Here is an 18,110-nt window from a genome sequence, read left to right as displayed (position 1 = left end):
TTTTTGCATAGGATGACTACTATGGGTGCCTCTCCCCTGTGAAGCAAATTGGCTATGGGTAGTAGGAAAATTGCTGATGTCGGCTTTCCTTGTTCTCGGGGGAATGTTTTGGCCTGGATTAAATCTTTAGGTTAATAGTTCTTTCAGAGTCAAGTCTCTTCTGGTGACCGTGTTTTGGCTCTCTTTGCTTTGCCTATTGAATGTAGCCAGTGTAATTTGAAGAAGTGTTAAAATAAGTTGTGAAAACTTAGTATGCTGCACAATGAGATCTGTCTTCCCTTTTCTCTTTTGATAAATGTTGTTCCTGGAAGTTCTTGTGAATTTAGACTGGCAGCTTCTTGGTAGAAATCAGGAACCTGTATAGAAGTCCCTAACAGCCATCACTTTAGTAGGATCGAGTGGCTCAGTGAAATCTAATTCCAGTGGACTGTGTGTGTACGTAACAGACTAAGTAGCTTAGCTGACTCCAGTAGGATAATATTTAGGTTTTCGTACACCGTGAGTTTCATTGACTGGATAAATGCATTGTTTAACACAAGGGCAGTCCCTACTGGTTGCCTGTGTTTAAACTGTAGCAAACACTAGCTTTCTGCATATCAATTAGCATAGCATCTTTGAGCCCCAGTTTGGCTGGTAATTAATTCTACTCTGGGATTAATTATACTCTGAAAAAGTGAAGGGAAGCAGTTGTCAGGACATCTCTTAGAAGTCTTGAAAGTGAGAGTTGCTAATTAGTTTCAGGGCTGCATGTTTACAGCACTGACAGCTAGTTGTACTTAATGAGCATTGTTGAGTTTCAGACAAATATATAGCTTCTCTGCAGCAGTGAGGTGAGGCACTTAAGCAGTGGACATTATGCTGGCCTTTAATTTTCCCCCAGCCTTCTGCTACTTTGCCCCAGATTTGTAAGTTTAGGAATGTACTTGCAATAAAAAGTAACCTTAGTCCTAGTAAAAGGAAAACTCTTTATGGGGAATAACCATTACTGTACTATCTTTTTATCCTTTTGCAGGACCCCCAGGACCTTCAAAATGTAGAAGTGCCAATTGCAACAACAGCTAAACTGGTCGATAAAGTGATAGAGAACTTGCCGGAAAACCACGGGCAATACAGTCTGGCCTTGAATCTGATGGAGGCGGTGGAAGCAATCTCTTCATCATGATCTTCACTACTTTTAGAAAGGATGTATTGCATGATTTTACACACGGATGAACTTTAGAGGGGAACTTCTGTGTGGCTTTTGTAAAATAAATTTAAATTAAAAAAAAAAATGCTTTTAAAATAGTCCATTCTAAATTCCACAGTATTGTTAATATAACAGAAATTAGTAACCTTTGTATACTTGTCAATACTCAGATGCTCCATTATTTATTTTTAACTCAAGCACTTTTGCCGTAGCTTAGATTGTTACATTTAACAGCAATTTTAATCCACTATTTGCAACTTAACCTACTGTGAGATTCTATATTTCATACTCTGAAGATGGTAACTGTTCAGTTTGTGTGCTCCATATAGAGTAGCTTTTTAAAAAGCTGTACAGGCTATGGCATTCCATAAATACGTAATGCCTAAGGAAAAATTTCAGTCTTAGATTTTTTTCTGAAATCTGTGTTTTAGCTGCTTCTGCAAAAGAAACCTATATCCTGAAAAGCCAATAGTAGTTATTCCTTAAAGGAGGCAGAGGTGAGATTTAGGCTGGCTGCTTCCTACTGCATCATGTATAGTATTGATATGAGATTTTTTTTCTTACTGCTGCAGGCCTTAAAGGAAATATCCTAATTTTTTAAAAAAGGAACCTACCCATTAAAGCTTAATTTTTGGCCATTGCTTTTAAAAGTAGAAACAGGTATCATTTTACAAATAAAGTCTCATTGTTCATTCTGTATGGGTGGGTGAATTGTTATTGTGATGGTCCTATCTATATTAGAACTGCAGGATTGGCCCCTGTCCTTAATACTTCAACTTGAAGGAGCTTAGTTCCAAATAACTCATCTGTGAATGTCTTTGTGGTAAAAGATTTTCACAGATGTATTTTTGGTAATGGCATCATTGTAACAAAAGTACATCTTGTAATCGGTAATTGTACTTGACTAGCTGACCAAACTGCTGAAGGTGTATTCAAGGAAATAACTTACATTTTATAATATACTCTGTCACAAGATATTCTAACTACAGATAGATCCTTTAAGTAGTAGTTTGAAGTATTTTTAAGCCTTTGGAAACAGACCATTGTTCTTTTGCAGTAGTTAAATATCCATACTGTACTCTGACAAATTTAGAAATGTTTTACATTCTTTCACAGGAAATGCTCCTTTAGACAGGACTGGAAGTTCAAGAGTGATGTGACCTGTTTTTGGATCTATACCTGTCATCATAGAGGTGACAACTAGTAAAGCTAAACTTGTACTTATCTACAAGTTTAAATATGAAAAAATAAAATTTTAATTGCTGATTAGACACAGCTGCTTGAATTTGGTGGTACTAGTGTCATAAGTCTCAGGCTACTAGAAAGGACTTGACTTGGTCATGATTACCTTCTTGGATGTGTATGCTGCTGTCATTTGCAAAACAAAACAAAAATCCCACCAAACGTCATTTGAATTAGTTGCAGAAAAGCTTCTGTGTGGAAAGGAGAACAGTTCCTGTTGTTACCTAATCCCTCTGTCTTGAATGATGAGTAATTAGCGTTCACAAGGAGCTTTACCATTATGATTACTCAAACCAGTTTCCCTTAAACTGAACAAGGGAACTAATGTTTAGTTACTGAACAGTTTGAAGTTATGTTGCACTTCTAAGAGCCTTAATGCTAAAAATGACAGCATTCAGTTGATACCTTAAATGTAGCTATTTTTATGTATTATAAAGTTAAGGTTAGTGGGAGGCTTTGGTTTACAAAAGAAAAACAGTTGGTCTTTTAGACTAGTCCATGTTAAAGTGCAGAGTATTGATAAATTACCTACTGCCATGAGATACACAGATACAATAAAAGAAGTGTAAAGCAACTGCATCCAATTACAGGCACCTCAGTCTTCATTATGTAGCACATCTGATGACAATATTCTAGATTTCCAAAGGAACTGTATTATGGTTTCTCTACACTACGTCCTTGCACATACATAGTACTGTAAATGAACTAATGGTCTGTCTGACGGGCACCCTGCAGTGTTGTGTGACAATACTCTAGCTAGCTGTTAATGAGTTCCCTGGGTACTAGAGGCATTATAGCGCCACTAGCCCAGAGTACTATGCTAATTAGCTCAGAGAAAGCACTGCATTAACGCTAGTTCCAATGGCTTCAGTATTTCTGCTGTCTAGGCCTACCCTTAATGTAACTGAGAATCAAGGTCTGAGGGAGTTATGTGAAATGCTTACAAATCAAACCTGTAATGTATTGTAAGTAAGATTCTGTATATACTATTTTCTGTGTTCCATTGCTGTGGATTTGTGTAGCTTGATTAAAGCTGGGGCTCAGTTGTATGTCTTTCTCACTAGCATGCAGTCCTGAGTGATCATGTATGATATGGTAGGTTTTTTTAACCAGTCATTGTCTTAGAACTCTTTCTAGTTGTACTACACAGCAAGTACTCAAAGATCAAATGTCATCCACTGTGATGACAGTGGATGAAACCACAACTGCTGCTGTGCATTGTTACATTTTAATACAATTTATTCCTTTATTCCACTAATTTATATGCATTTTCACAGAAAGGACTCTTAGTTTAAAGGTAAGTAATACTTTAAAGGATCTGTCTGCACTATTAGTCCATTTAAGGAATACTACAGTGCTTTGATGAACAGTTTATTAAATTTATATATGGAAGCATTTTGAAACTTTTTCCCCGCTAATGCAGCTCTGCTCAAGTTGCAACCTAGTGCTTTGTCCCAGGACTTCCACAACCTTGTGGATATGCCGAGTCACTCTTACCACTTCAGTAAAGATCCTTTCAATTTCACCGACTGTGAAACGGGATGTTTAAGTGAAGTTTTACCCCCTTTAGAGATTTAAACAGTCAACCAACTGGAATTAATCTACATGATGTTTTTTCCATTTTGAGCAATGACTTCCATGCAGCGTGGACATACTGTGAGTGCAGAATCAGAGGTGTACCGCCTACAGCGAGGACATTTTGCTCCAGCAGCTGGTTGAACAATAACTTTGTAGGAAGACTCTTCACGTATATCGCCACCTGCCAAAGAAAGTTTTAATGTACAAAGTACAAGCAGTGTTGAATATCTAGCAAATCAGTGCAGTGCAGCCTCTCTTTATGAAGGAACAGAAGCCATTAAATGTACTTAAAGTTCAGCCCCTGTCAAAAGGAAGACCAAGAAAAGCAGCCTGATCGGTTTTGGCCCATGTCAGAAACTTAGAAACTGCTCTAAGACAGTCTTTGCTGTCTAGTGCAGGGGTGTTCAGCCTCTGGCCTATGGGCCAAATTCAGCTTGCTAAACAAAGGCATAAGGTCTGTATAGTTCCCCATAGGTTGGAAAATTTAGCATTAGCAGTTAGTAGCGCCAATTTCTCAAGTCCTGCATGGCAGATTAGAGTTCAACTAAATCCTCTCGCCCCACACAACCACATGGTTGGATGGAGGCTAGGCTGCTGAATGGGATTAGAACCACCATCTGGATGTGGCCTGCAAACACATTAAGTACTGTCCATCCAGCCCAATGGGCAAAGAGATTGTTTTTGCAATAGATCAAAGGTGCCCAAACAGAAAGAGCCCAACAAAAAAACCAAAGAGAACTCGGAACATTAAGGTCAGTTTCCCCCTCCTTTACCTTCTAAATTGATCAAGAAGTTCCCTTCAATGATCTTTTCCTCTGAAGCCAGTTCTTTGGGTAGTTTTGTTAGTAGAGTTGTCTTTGAAGCCATCATGATTTCATTCAGCTGGGAGATACTGGAAGATTCTTCAGGCTGCAATGCCTAAAGAGAAAAGTTTACTTTTTCAACTAAAGAAAATCTGTAAAACATTAGCCTGGCTTAAGTTCTGCACACACAGGTGCCTGCAACCCTACTGGTGGATCAGGTTCAGTCCTGCTAGGAATGGCTGCCCTTCTGCATGAGTGGCTCCTACTGCCAATAGTACAGCTGTCCACTGAAATACCAACTCCTCTATTCAAAGGGGTGGATTGTGGTCCTTAGTTTTGATACCATACTGGCACCTGTGAAAGTACCATGTCCACCTCCATACATCTTATTTAAGTGTCTTTGGTCTCAGCTCTGCTTCATTCTCACAGGATGATGAGATTTTTCAAAAGTGGTAGTGGGTTCTATTATGACCATGTCCTTTAGGACTAGACTGCAACCACCACTTATTTCTTCTGGGCTCAGCAGCAACTCAGGAAGTCTGTATTTGAACTGGAGACTGTAAGACTGAAGTGTCAAAAACTCCTCATCTATTTTTCTGTGCTGCAGGGCCCTGAGAGACCTGAAATGTAACCCATGAGGGAGGGTAACATCTAGTCATCTAATAATAGATGTTAGTGGTCTCCATTAATTTCCAAAATAGGTCTTCAAATTCTGACAGATATGCTGGCCCTGGGTCAGGAATCAAGTGACTCCTGAAGAAGTGTGGCCAGGGTCATTAATACAGATGCTAACAACCCCTCCCTTCCTCAGCACACACCCCCATACCCACAAATAAGTAGACTTGCAGATGTTAATTTTTCTGAGTTAACTGATGGTATTAGCTAGGTGCCTTTTTTCCCCATTACCTCCATTAGCTCAAAAAATAGCCCTGGCTCAATTACAACGACGACCTCGTGTTCCAAAGCATTCTTGCCAGAGATAGAGCCAAGGAAAGAGTCTCTTATGGCACATGCGCCCTCCACTGCTTCTTCAAGGCCAGGTTTCTTCCACACTGAACTTGTGTTGATCCAGCCAGTACGAAAGACGCTCTCCAACTCTTGAAACAAAAATACACTTGAATACAGTTGAGCTATGGGGTCTCTTCTCTTTCTATTACTCTTCTGTATGGGGAGTGAGTTTTAACAGCAAAGTTTAAAAAGAATGCAGACATATGTGACTAGGAATTGCTCCAGCAAAAGTGGTCCATGCAAAAGTGCTTGGGTAAAGGAGCTGCACATGCCTTACCTGTGCCTGTCTTGTAGGGGAAGTGCTGGAAAACCTCCTCTGCCAGGTGAGGGAGGACTGGCGCAACAGACCGCACTACTGCATCAAGAACCTCCGCTAGGACAGTTTGACAGGAACGGCGTTTAAGGCCCTTCTCCTCTTCACAGTAAAGCCTGCAGTTCAGAGGCAGTCCAAGGTTATGGGCAAGTCAACCTGACAAGATGTCAGCTAGCTAAACTGTCACTGTAAACAGGAGGCCAGACTTTCAAAAAAAGCTGAACCTGTTAGGCCCCAGGGTGCTACTGAAAAAGCCATTTGTCACAACTAGTTCAAATATAATTACTGACATTCTCTTCAACAGAGATCTTTACAGAAAACAAATGCAAGATTGTTTTTTCTTCAATAAGGGTAATGCTGTTAGTACAGGTTGGCCATACATTACACACAGAAAAGTGGACAGGGAAATGCTTTATTTATTAGACAGAGGTGCTTCTAATAAGTAAAGCATTTTCCTATCAGTCTGAAAGCCATTACACAAAATAAAACATGATGGTGCAATTCAAAAGGAACTGTTCTGGAGTCTTCTAAGCATCTACTCATTTCCTTTCCCTTTTCATTTAATACTGGCTTTTACTATTCACCATGAGAGTGAACCAAGCATCCGTATCACTGAGAGCAGCTATGCAATTCTTTCAGAATCAGGTCTCCTGTAGAGCAGAAAGCCTGCTACTGCAGTAGGGTTTTTTGTTTTGGGGGTTGGTTTGTTTTTTCTGGTTTATAATCAATGACATTTTGGAGAGCTCACATGATAGGAAGAGCTGAACTGAATTTCTACTGCCCTGTGCTGGAATTTTTACTTCTCCATTTCTGAGACCAGTGGAATGGCCGACTGCCCTGCCCACATGAGAAGTCTGTCACTGACTGCAGAGCCTAACTTTACGCACTTTCATAGATTTCAGACATTATGGGCTAGTAGGGACCTCACTGGGTCCAGCCCCCACCCCTGCCATAGGCAGAAAGTTAGCTGGGATCAAGTGACCCCAGCAAGAAATACATCCACCTGTTTTTTGAAAGAGTCCAGAGTAGGTGCTTGCACCACCTCCATGTTGACCCCGCACACTCGCACCATAAAGAACTTTTTTCTTATATCCAGTCTAAAAATCGGCCTTCCTGGAGTTTATGGTGAACAGCTGGTTTTCCCAGGTCCTGATGCACCCCTCTTATATAAAATTGTAGGGACTTGCCACCAAGTCCCCCCCAAGCCTTCCCTTTTCCAGACTGAAGAGTCCCAAGTCCTTCAGCCTCTCCTTGTATGATCCAAGGCCTGGAGGGCAGGCCATACAAGTGGCTCTCCTCTAGACTCTCAAGCTTTTAACATCCCTCCTGAAGTGGGGGGCCTAATACTGGATGCAGTACTCCAGCTATGATCTCACCAGGGCCAAGTAAAGCAGGAACCTTGTCTGCCTCTTGTGTGTTACTCTCCAGTTACAACTGTTACAGCTTTAAGGAGGTCTTATGTGACCTGTTTTGAGTTCAGCTTGCTTTGGTACAAAGAAAGATCACCCCCACCCAAGGAAATCTGTAGATTTTCTGGTCTTACATGTGTCTTATGCTTTTTTTTTAAAGCAAAATCCTGTTAAGCCTGAATCTGTACCTATATGTTGTCTTGGTAACAGAAATTTGGCTCCCTCCTGGGTTTTTTTTGTGCGTTTTCCCTTTCAATTAGAAGGCTCTGTGCCAGGAGTGGTATATCAGGACCTACTATGACTTTTCCTTCAGAAAATAACTGAACAACAGATCTTAAGTGCAATGTGACTAGGTACTAGATGCTAAAGTAATTCTCTAGCTGGAGTCTTAAATTCACCTAAATTCAGTCCTGTACATATAATCTTTCACAATCTCCAGTCTCAAAATATGTTGCTTAAACATACATGACAAAAAAGTTGCGGTAGTGAAAGCAAGGATTAATACCTACCGGTCTTTGATTATACTGAAGTAAAAGTTGGACAAGTCTCTAGTATGAAAAGCTTGCAACAGCCGAATAACCCTGCTATAATCATATTCCTTGTATGCTTCTGTGACCTGGGGAATAGTGCCAGGAAAAAGATGTTAGCAGCACACCAAATACCAACATAGGGCAAAAAAAATGCAAGTCACAATGAGTCCGGGAACTCTTAAGGAAACAGGAGGCAGACAAGTGTTGAATGTGAAAGCCTGGATTCTTGTAGGGGAAAATAATTCATACAAATTAGACAGCGCGCTTTATTCCTGTGTTCTTATCAATAAAGCCACTGCTCAGAATTTTGACTTAAATTGTTTTTTTTCTGTCTTTATGGGACAGTTGAGCAAAATTCAAGAGATCTTGTCTTCATACTAATGAATTTTTCAGTAAAAAAGGAAAGAGAACACCAGAAAAGAAACCACTCGTGAACACGGAGACATGGAGGGTGCCACATGAGAGCACAGCTCTAGCACTGGGCTCTCTTCTCACTGGAGCAGCTGGAGGCTTTGAAAAAAACAAGTCTCGGTCAAATTAGGCAAAATTCAACACAAGCTCCCTGTGCCTGTGTTTTTCTTAAAACCAAACCAAAAAAACCCCAAACAAGCCACACCCTTTCAAAAAGCCATAATTTGCTGCCAAGAGGGATAGCTGTATTTCACACGTTGGAGCCTGGGCCCCAGACATATCCACCAACTCCAGTGGAAGTTGAGTACTAGGATAAAGGGCAAACTTAACCTGTAGTTTTTCAAAATAAGCTACATTTTAATGGGGACAGATTAAAGGACACTTCTAATCCATATACCTGAAAGACTATTTCTGTGAACTACATACCGTACATATAGTACAAACAGAACCCAAGTGCAACCTAAAGCTTTCTTATCCTAAAAAAGTTGGCATTCATGATGGAAGCTACACAACTTGAAAATAAAAGGTGAAGCTAGTATGTTTTTATCAAAGAGACAAGCAAGAGCTTGCTCTTGTTGTATTATTAGAAGAGTCTGTTGTTTAACCATTTTTATTTTAAAATAATAAAATGCAGACATGCTTGAGTATATTCTCTTAAAACAGCAGAGCGTATTCAGTGTTAGCTAACTGCTAAAAACATGATCTAGTAAATCACGTTAGATTAATACAACTCCCCCTCACCTTGTTGCTATAATCCTGCAGCAAGTGTAGCATGTACTGATCTATTACATACATCTCTGAAGCAGGCACGGAGTCAGTTTCTGGACTGAAGCCAGCCACGTTTCCCAGCAGAAAGCGTAGTGTATTCCGAAGCTAACAATTAAACCAGACAAGTTCAATTAAGCTACTTAACTATAAAACCAAACAAGGGACAACATACAAGAGATTTCTACTGTCAAAATTTAAATCACTGAACTCAATGATTTTTCTAATTGGATCATTCCAAATCACTGAAAAATTCAATGCAGAGCATGCACCACAAGGACTGTAATGGGAAAAAGAACAAGTAAGTTATATGCAAGCAGAATTCAAGATAGGCAAGATAGAGAGTTTTTATTTTCTCCAAATTATATTACTCTTTTACCAGGCTGTGAAGGGAAATGGTAATAATTATGTGGTCAGAAACAACCCAATTTTAAGCCAAAATAATAAAAAGATTAAAGCCATTTGTAATTGAGATGAGTGTCAAAGTCAACAGTTACCAATTTTGGAAGGATTCTATTCAGTCACTATAAAACTAAAAGAAGCATTGCGGTAAAATAGTTGCTTTCACCTTGTTGATATCATTTCTTGCAGCATTTAGTACAGCTGGTCCAATCAGCACTTCATTGAAGACGTTTGACTCTGCCACCCACCAACGAAGAACATCTGCACCATATGGAGGCTCCTTACTGTGGTCCTGTTTATGGACAGAGATGCAAAGCTTTTTTTCAGTTTTGTTAACTTGTAAAGTAAAAACTATGCAAAAAGTCCTTGTGAGGTTGGATAGAGACTTCCTGCCTGGAAGAAAAGCATGCACTTAAAAAAAACAAAAAACCATAAAACACCCAACCCCGCCCCCACAAAAGATAAGTGAGGCATAATCATGTGGAAGAACAAAAACTAAAAAGCCCCCCGCCCCCCCTCCCATTTCTACAGCATCAACTTCAGCAAAACTTCTGATTGTTCAATGAAATAAGAGGTTCCCATATCATTTAAAAGCCCAATCCATAGCCTCATTGGATGCTATGTGCACAGGATGCTAGGACTGCTTTTTATCAAAGACACATATTTGAACTTTTATTTGAACCCAGCTTTTGTTTAGAAAGTCCTTCCAGCTGTGTAGTAAAGAGCCACTTGCAAGTCGGTGGTAATGCACTAGATCTTCAACAGAATTAGATATATTGAGTTTTATTATTTTCAAATTGTTTTAACAGAAGCTTTCCAAAGATCTATTAGAGCTGCTTGTGGTATGAGAAGAAAATACAGTATACAACTAGCTGCAACACATGATGGAACTATAAAAATTTTATGAGACAGTATGTGCATGGACTTACTTGTCCTCCATTGATTACTACATCAGGGTCAACCACATTGCCAATAGATTTAGACATCTTTTCTCCTTTTTCACCCAGGGTGAATCCATGAATCATCAGAGTCCTTATAAAAAGAAAAAAAAATTACACACACACACACGTACGTGTGTGTGTGTGTGTGTGTGTGTGTGTGTGTGTGTGTGTGTGTGTGTGTGTGTGTGTGTGTGTGTGTGTGTGTGTGTGTGTGTGTGTGTGTGTAAATAAAAAAGAAAGCTAAGTTTTTCACATTCCTGAAGCACAGACTTTAAGAGAACACCAAAAATCATGAGAGTTGGCAACACTGGTATTTCTACTCTTGGTAACAACAGGATTTCTTTTGTATTAATGAGATCTTGGTTAGAGTTCATATTGTGGAAGGACAAGATTGCAAATGTGTTGTTTAAAGTCATTTCAGGGTGTGTGTATGTGATTCTGATTGTACCAAAGCATCCTTTTATTATATCAAAAATGGACTAAAATCTAAAACCCTAAAGGAGTTTAGCAACAGATCTAAAAAGGGAAAGGTCATTGTCTGAAGGGTCTGTTCGCAAACACAAAAAATACTGTAATAAACAGAAATATTGAGCGTGTGTGTGTGTATGTTTGATCTATTTTATAAAGTTGTTCCACCACATGACAAAAATGGACATTTACATTCAGTTACATAAAACAGTCTCATTTAAGTTGTTTTTTAGAAAGTGTGTACTTCCTCACTGAAAGTATCATAAATTGCACGTTTCCCATTGTAGCCCAACGTCCCCAGTTACGGTAGCATTAAAAGATATGGCTATGGTAGCTTATACTTAGCTGGCTTGAAAATCAGGAGAGAGGGTGGTGGGTTTTATTTATGTATTTATTTTAAATTAAAGTTCAGATTAGGCAACCAGTTTTACTGTTTGGAAATAACCTCACACCTATAAAATTGATCAAGACATTGAAGTTCAAAATCCCACCTCCCTTTCACTGAGCTTGACTGTTCAGTTCTGTGGAAGCTACTCTAAGGAAGCTGCCAAGGCTCATTTTTAAGTCACTGTTCAGGGCAGTGCCAGGGTGGGTAATGGCAGAGATAAATGGTGACAGCAATATACATAATGGGGCATTACCGGAGTAATAGAGAAAATAAAAGGCATCAGAGCATGAAAGAAAGCATCCATTCAAACTCAGGATGGGGGAAAGTATTCAGGAAAGAAACCCATTGCAGTATATACCATTAAGCAAATTTCATTGCACAAAGCTCATGAAGGCTATCTAAAGATTCAGCAAAGGTTGTTGTGGGAAGAAGGTTTGTTCCTATGTTCTACTGTTCAAATACCAGGTCTGAAAACCATGCACTTACTTATAAGGTGCTTTTTTTCTTGTTGCCACACTAGTTAAGACAGAGGATTGAAACCAGCCTCCCAGTTGGTCTTTTCCTTCCAAGTACAAGTCTGCTTGTTGATCTGAATCTTAAAACAAAATAAAGTGTCAACAGATTTTTTTTTTTAAAGTGTCATTTTATATTAGATTCTTGGAAAACAGGAGTCATGTTGGGAACTATTGTTACTCACTGCTGTAGGCAGATTGGAAAATGGTTAGAAAACACTGTGCTTTTATTGTGTGTACCAAGATCTGGTTTATTTCTTACAGTAAATAATACAGAAGACTACATGGAAAACATGTTATTAGCCCAACTACTCAAGCACAATAGCTAACAATAGGGAAAAAAAAAGTATATGGTCATTAAACCTAGTATTTGTTATATGCAAAGACTCTATACATAATGGAAGCAGCTTGTCTTTCCACTGAAATAAGCACAGCTAAAATATGAAAAATTCAAAATAATGTAATATTGCTTATTTCGCTCTCAATGCATCTTATAGAAAGACTGAAAAAGTCTTTAAACAGTAATATAACTAAGTTTCACTATAAGTTCATGCATTATCAACCGGAATTCTACAGTGACCTGCAAGTTCATCAGAAGGGAACAACTCCGAAGAAGGATCTGGCTGTATCAGTACAGGAGTGGCCAACCTGCAGCACATGTGCCACAAATGGTATGGGCAGCCTCTGTGCAAGAGACGCAGCAAAGCAGGGAGGGGACAGGCAGCAGAGCAAGACGTGCGGCAGGGAGCACAGGGCAGGGAGTAAAGTAGTAGATTGGGAAGGGGAAGAATATCAGAGTGGCACGCAGCTTAGTTTGTGACACTCCTGCCAAGAAGACTGGCCTCCACTGTATTAGTACATGCCATTAGGCCTCTCCAATTTATTTCCAGTGCAGAGATGTAAATGTTAATGCAATGCATTAATAACAGATTTTACATAGCTCTGGCAGGACCTCATCTAGGATACTCTGCACCTATTTGGTCACCCATGTTCACAAAAGTCAAGCCCAAACAACTGGAAGAAGCAGAGAAAAAGGGCGCCATGATGAACAGGGGATGGAGAGCCCATCTGACAAGAGGGGAAAACAGCACTGAAGAAAAAGACTTATTTAACCAATGAACAAAGGATGGTACAAGAACAAACGGGTATATGTTGGCCATGAATAAATTAAAGCTGGAAAATAGAAGGTTTTTAATGATCAGAAGAGTGAATGTCTAGAGCAGCCTCTCATTTGGAGAGGTGGGTTCAGAATAAGGAAAACAAAAAGAAAATGGTAACTACTTTCAATCAGTGTATGAAAGGGACTTATAACTTGGTTGACTGTGATTGCAAAGAAGTGAAGCAGGTGAACAAGAAATCCTTTCCAGTTCTATTCCCCAAGCCTTAAAAAAAAAAATCTCCAGTATCAGCATGCAAAGAATTGGTTTCACAACATAGTACACCAATGCTGTATCAACAATAAGAGTCAAGAGTCTTTGAAATTACAAGTACTCAAAAGTAGGATGGTGAAACTGGTGGTTATTCCATACTACAATATACTTTGTGACCAAAAAAAAAAACTTTCCCCAGTATTCACAGAAAAACTTTCAGTTCCAGATAATAGTTCCTTTTATCTCTCTTGGATTGCCTGAGACAGCTTCTCTCTTTGGTGTTGACACACTCCATTTATTTGTTTAACTTAATGGAAGTTTCGATATTTAGATCCATCCTGTAATAAAAGAAGTTCAACATTACAAAGGTCAAGGCTATTCAGCCACTGCTAGCAAAAAATGTGTGGGTGAAGGTTGTGCTTCCATCAGTTTATTCTTTCAAGAAAATCCACAAAGATCTAGTTTTAGACAGTGCAATAAAATGATTATTTTTTCCAGATTGCAAAATACCTGCAAATGCAAGATGACCACACCATAAAAAAAGAGCTTTAATGCAAAAAACACATCATTAAATTTGGCATTTGTCACTAAATAAACTATCTCTGGTACTTCTCTCTAGCAAACTACCATATTTTGAAAGTGATGATTTTTGCAAGTTAGGGCAAAATTTTATTTTAAGGGACTCAAATCCAGACAAATGAAAACCCTAAACAGATGACCACTGGCAATATTCGAGCTAAATTTATTAATACTGGTCTTTCTGACAGAAAACTGCATTTTTAATGAGGTCCTCAATATTACACGGCAGCAAAAACAGACCTACTCCGAGCTGGTACTTTACATTAACTGAATAAAACATTCTTTTTGTAGTTTACTGGTGAGGTCTCATGCTTCATTTTAATGAAAAAGCAGCAAAATAGTGGTGACTGTCAATTTTAAGGAGAATAAAGTTCTCTTCAAATTTTATGGAAGAGCAGAATTACAGTTGAGAAAATTTCAGGTTTCTCTTTGACAATAAGCTATAGAGCATAAGTCATTAAACTTTTATCATTTATGATCCTTTTGGTTTAGATTTCAAGATTCTTTATCTTTGATCATACAGACTTTGACTTCCAGGTTAAAAACGTATGGTACTTTAATGCCAAGAATAATTAGCTAAATTTTAATTTAAGTTTTCTGGTCAGCACAAAAGTTAAAAACACAGATAGACGTGCTGTAAAATAATCACATCTACTCAGTTAAACATTAGCAAGAGAGATAGGAGAAAGAATTATGGTGCTGAAAGTACACTTGTTGCAACAGAAAGATGGTTTCAGTATTGTTAGGATGTAGGGGCCCGATTCAAAACCCAGAGTTGACTGGAACTGCTCCACTTACTCAGCAGGCTTTGAATCAGGATCCTATGCCACAGTAATATTAAAAAGCTATTTACACACAAATGTAAGGTTAAACTTATATAATCCTCGCTGAACTCAAATTAAAACAAAATTATTCATTTAATCTGAAAGCAGGGGTGCATCGATAAAGATTTTCTTAGACGATACCAATAGCTGATTATTAACCAACTGTATCGGCCGATGCCAATCCAGTAACTGATTTACTTTAAAATGAAAAGCTTAAAAATGGCTGCAGGGGCACCTGAATTAAGCTCACTGAATGAGCTTTAGATCAAGTGCTGCCACCACCATTTTTAAGGATGGGGATGCTTGTAAGTGTAGGAGAGCCAAGAGTGGGGAGGGCAAATGCAGGTTGCCAGCTGTGGGCTTGGGGCTCTCCACCTTGCTGCCTTTGCCCTGGGAGCCCTGCGCTGGCCATGCGCCCTCTGCCCACCCAACAGTGGGAGGCACAAGTCACCACCCCTACTGCTGCTGGGTGGGCAGGAGGCATGCGGCCAGCACAGGGCTCCTGAGCGAAAGGCAGCAGAGTGAAGAGCTCTGAGTCCAGAGCTGGCAGCCTGCATTCACGCTGTGCGCAAGTCTGGGAGGGGGGCACATACCCCCCATACATCCCCCAGGGGGAACGTGCAGCAGCAGGGAACCACCCCTCCATGCACCCCCTGGACAAGCCACCCATGGGTACGTCCCATTCCCTGCCCTGGCCCCAGGTCCCATGAACTGCCCTGGCTGAGCTGCACCTTCAGCCCCAGCCACACTCCCTCCCTCACTGTGGGGGCCTCCATCTGCAACTCCCTCCCCCCCCCCCCCAACCCCCCCCCCCCCCCCCCCCCCCCAAGCCCCTTCGCTCCCCTGCACCTCTTCCCCTCCACAGACTTACCTTCAGGGAGCTGTTCTCCACGTGGCCAGGAATACCGCCAGGCAATGTGTATGCGCGTGGCCATGCACATGCACGTGGCACCCCTTGCGTCTTGGTCCTGGCAGCCCCAACCAGGACCCCTTGCAGAATGCTGCCTGCCTGCAAGGGGAAACCTGCAATTTCTGGAGGGTAACCAGGCATCTGGGGGCCCTAGATGCGTGGAGGAGAGGGAACCCAGGTGTCCAGGGCCCTGGCCAGAAAGCATAATTATCAATAAACATTATCAGCTATAAAGGCCAAAAAAAGCCAATAGCTAATAGTGTAATGTAATTTCCCCTTTTATCAGTCCCATTCCGATACGCAACTAATATATTGGTGCATCTCTATACAAAAGGCAGGTAGAGAATCCTTCAGATGTTACAGGAACAAGTAGCCCGAGACCATTAAAATGTGCAAAAACATTATTCATTGCTACTTGTCTTTGAAGATATCACCACATGCCATTTTGACTACTCAGGGAGAATCTGAATGTTTCTTAGGTTACATTCATGCACAAACAGTTGCTGAAACAGAGCATGGCCACATAAAACGGCATGATCACATATAGACACATCCATTCTAGGTTAACATACTAGAGATGCAAAGTCCCCTTTCAATGCCTTACTCAATAACATCCTCACTGCCACGCAATTGCATTTTTATAGACGTACATTTTACATTCTGGCTTCTATCTATCCAGGAGAGCACACAAGCACCAGCACACAAAGCATACCAGCAAACTCTCCCTATGCCTGAATAAGCTTGTTTGTGCCTGGAAGCTTGCAAAGAACAATTTTTCCAACTATTTAGTTGGTTTAATAAAAGATATCACACCTACCCAAAGAAACTTGTCTGCCTATGTCCTTAGACCAGCACTGCTACAAGCAACAACCCTAAAGCTGTTTGAAATGGAAAAACTTCACAACACAAAGAAGAAAGAAGCCAAACTTAACAGCCACATTATCACTACCATCCATTTACATTTTCACCAACCTGCATTTTACATAGTGGCTTCTATTCTACTCAGGAGAGCATACAAATACCAGCAGACTTTCCCTGTGCCTGAAGAAGGGCGTTTGTGCCTGGAAGCCTGCAAAGAATAATTTTTCCAACTATTCAGTTGGTCCAATAAAAGATAATCACATCTACCCAAAGACCCTTGTCTGCTTATGTCCTTAGACCAACATGGCTACAGCCAAAACCTCTTACTCATTAACACAGACTGCCACCCCTGCTTTACGTGCCCATTAAAGATATGGCCTATGGAGCCCTGCCACCCAGCCCTGCTTCTCCAAGTAGACCCACAGGCTGCACACGGCAGGCGCAGGGCCCAGAACCCATGCCATATGCAAAACCCATTCCAGACATTCCAGGATCCACGCTGCCCCGGGGCAGGCATTGCATGCTGCGTGGGTCCTGAAGTACATGCTACGCGCGCTGGATCCAGTATGTAAAGTGGTGGTGGTCTAGGGCCTAATCTGGCCAGTGGACCAGCCTTGTGCCCACAGGGCAAAATGAGTTTGACACTGTTACCTAGGGAGCAATGTTTTCATGTTAGATTGGTAAATGTTCCATCTATTCAATGACTAATACAGATGCCTCAGCAGTGATTCCAGGAAGAGAGCTGAGAATAATCAGAGGGAAAACATGTTGGAAGAGATCATGCAATACAACAGAATAGAAAGCAAAGGCAATGCAATTCCTTCATGTACATGCAGAAGCATCATCTAGTAAGTTAAGACAGCAATAAGCCAACAGTATGGACAAATGTATATTTGTAGCTGCTTCAGAAGAGGGGGAGCTGCTGCTTAGGTGTACAGAGTAGCTGTCATGCTGTAACTAGTAGGTCTGCATAAGCCTGCAGCGAGAGCCTGAGCTTAAATCATCCCAATTTTGACCCCAGATGGGTTGGAACAGTTCTTCTAAACTTGTACTGCTACAGGCTCATGCCCTTTCTTCCTCAACCATTTCCAACTGATGATCCCCAAACTTATAGCCAAAGATCTTGTCATTAACACGTAAATGCATGAGTTTAAAAATTGCACTGTTAAAATTTCATCTAAATTTCAGGGGTGTAGGATATAGGCGTGTTGGTCTAAGGACATAGGCAGACAAGGTACTTTGGGTGAATCTGATATCTTTTATTAGACCAACTTAAATGGTTGGAAAACAATTATTAAGCAAGCTTTCAGGTTCAAAAACACATTGTCAGGATAAGGAAGTTTCAGCAGTTGGTGTGTGCTCTTCCTGGATGGAATGAAAAGTAAAGAAGTCAGAGGCTGGCCTGGTCTGTATACAAGACAGGTAGTCAGTGAAAATGTAGACTGAGGAGTCAATGGGTGACAGAGAGGCTGGATGTGGGGGAAAGAAGGGAGATGAATAGTAGAGAGGTACCTGGGGAGTCATGTCAGGCAGGTTATAATGTGTCATAAATCCAATGTCTATATTTAGTCCATGATTTTCAGAATCCAGGAGGTTGCTGAAAGGAGGTT

The 18,110-nt window shown here is 40.5% G+C and overlaps 2 protein-coding genes across 5 annotated transcripts in view; one reads left to right on the top strand and one right to left on the bottom strand.

Moving 5' to 3' along the window:
* The window catches only part of RAB3GAP2 (RAB3 GTPase activating non-catalytic protein subunit 2), a 74,740-nt gene extending 71,249 nt beyond the window's left edge, over nucleotides 1–3,491 (top strand). For all 4 annotated transcript variants that reach the window (XM_019549495.1, XM_019549496.1, XM_019549494.1 and 1 more), the window contains one exon: nucleotides 1,013–3,491. In XM_019549495.1, the coding sequence (XP_019405040.1) occupies nucleotides 1,013–1,162 (150 nt within the window). In that variant the 3' untranslated portion in view covers nucleotides 1,163–3,491. The remainder of the gene's footprint in view (nucleotides 1–1,012) is intronic.
* A 153-nt stretch (nucleotides 3,492–3,644) lies between these two features.
* Nucleotides 3,645–18,110, bottom strand: part of IARS2 (isoleucyl-tRNA synthetase 2, mitochondrial) — a 59,253-nt gene continuing 44,787 nt past the window's right edge. Inside the window, exons 15-23 of the mRNA XM_019549498.1 lie at nucleotides 11,931–12,039; nucleotides 10,577–10,679; nucleotides 9,814–9,939; nucleotides 9,222–9,353; nucleotides 8,049–8,155; nucleotides 6,095–6,246; nucleotides 5,716–5,906; nucleotides 4,780–4,924; nucleotides 3,645–4,187 (exon numbers count right to left, since the gene is read on the bottom strand). Of these exons, the coding sequence (XP_019405043.1) occupies nucleotides 4,030–4,187; nucleotides 4,780–4,924; nucleotides 5,716–5,906; nucleotides 6,095–6,246; nucleotides 8,049–8,155; nucleotides 9,222–9,353; nucleotides 9,814–9,939; nucleotides 10,577–10,679; nucleotides 11,931–12,039 (1,223 nt within the window). The 3' untranslated portion in view covers nucleotides 3,645–4,029. The remainder of the gene's footprint in view (nucleotides 4,188–4,779; nucleotides 4,925–5,715; nucleotides 5,907–6,094; nucleotides 6,247–8,048; nucleotides 8,156–9,221; nucleotides 9,354–9,813; nucleotides 9,940–10,576; nucleotides 10,680–11,930; nucleotides 12,040–18,110) is intronic.

The sequence above is a fragment of the Crocodylus porosus genome, unplaced genomic scaffold (genome assembly GCF_001723895.1).
Source record: "Crocodylus porosus isolate Cpor-Errol unplaced genomic scaffold, CroPor_comp1, whole genome shotgun sequence".
Lineage (NCBI taxonomy): Eukaryota > Metazoa > Chordata > Crocodylia > Crocodylidae > Crocodylus > Crocodylus porosus.
This window is presented reverse-complemented; position numbering and strand designations above follow the sequence as displayed.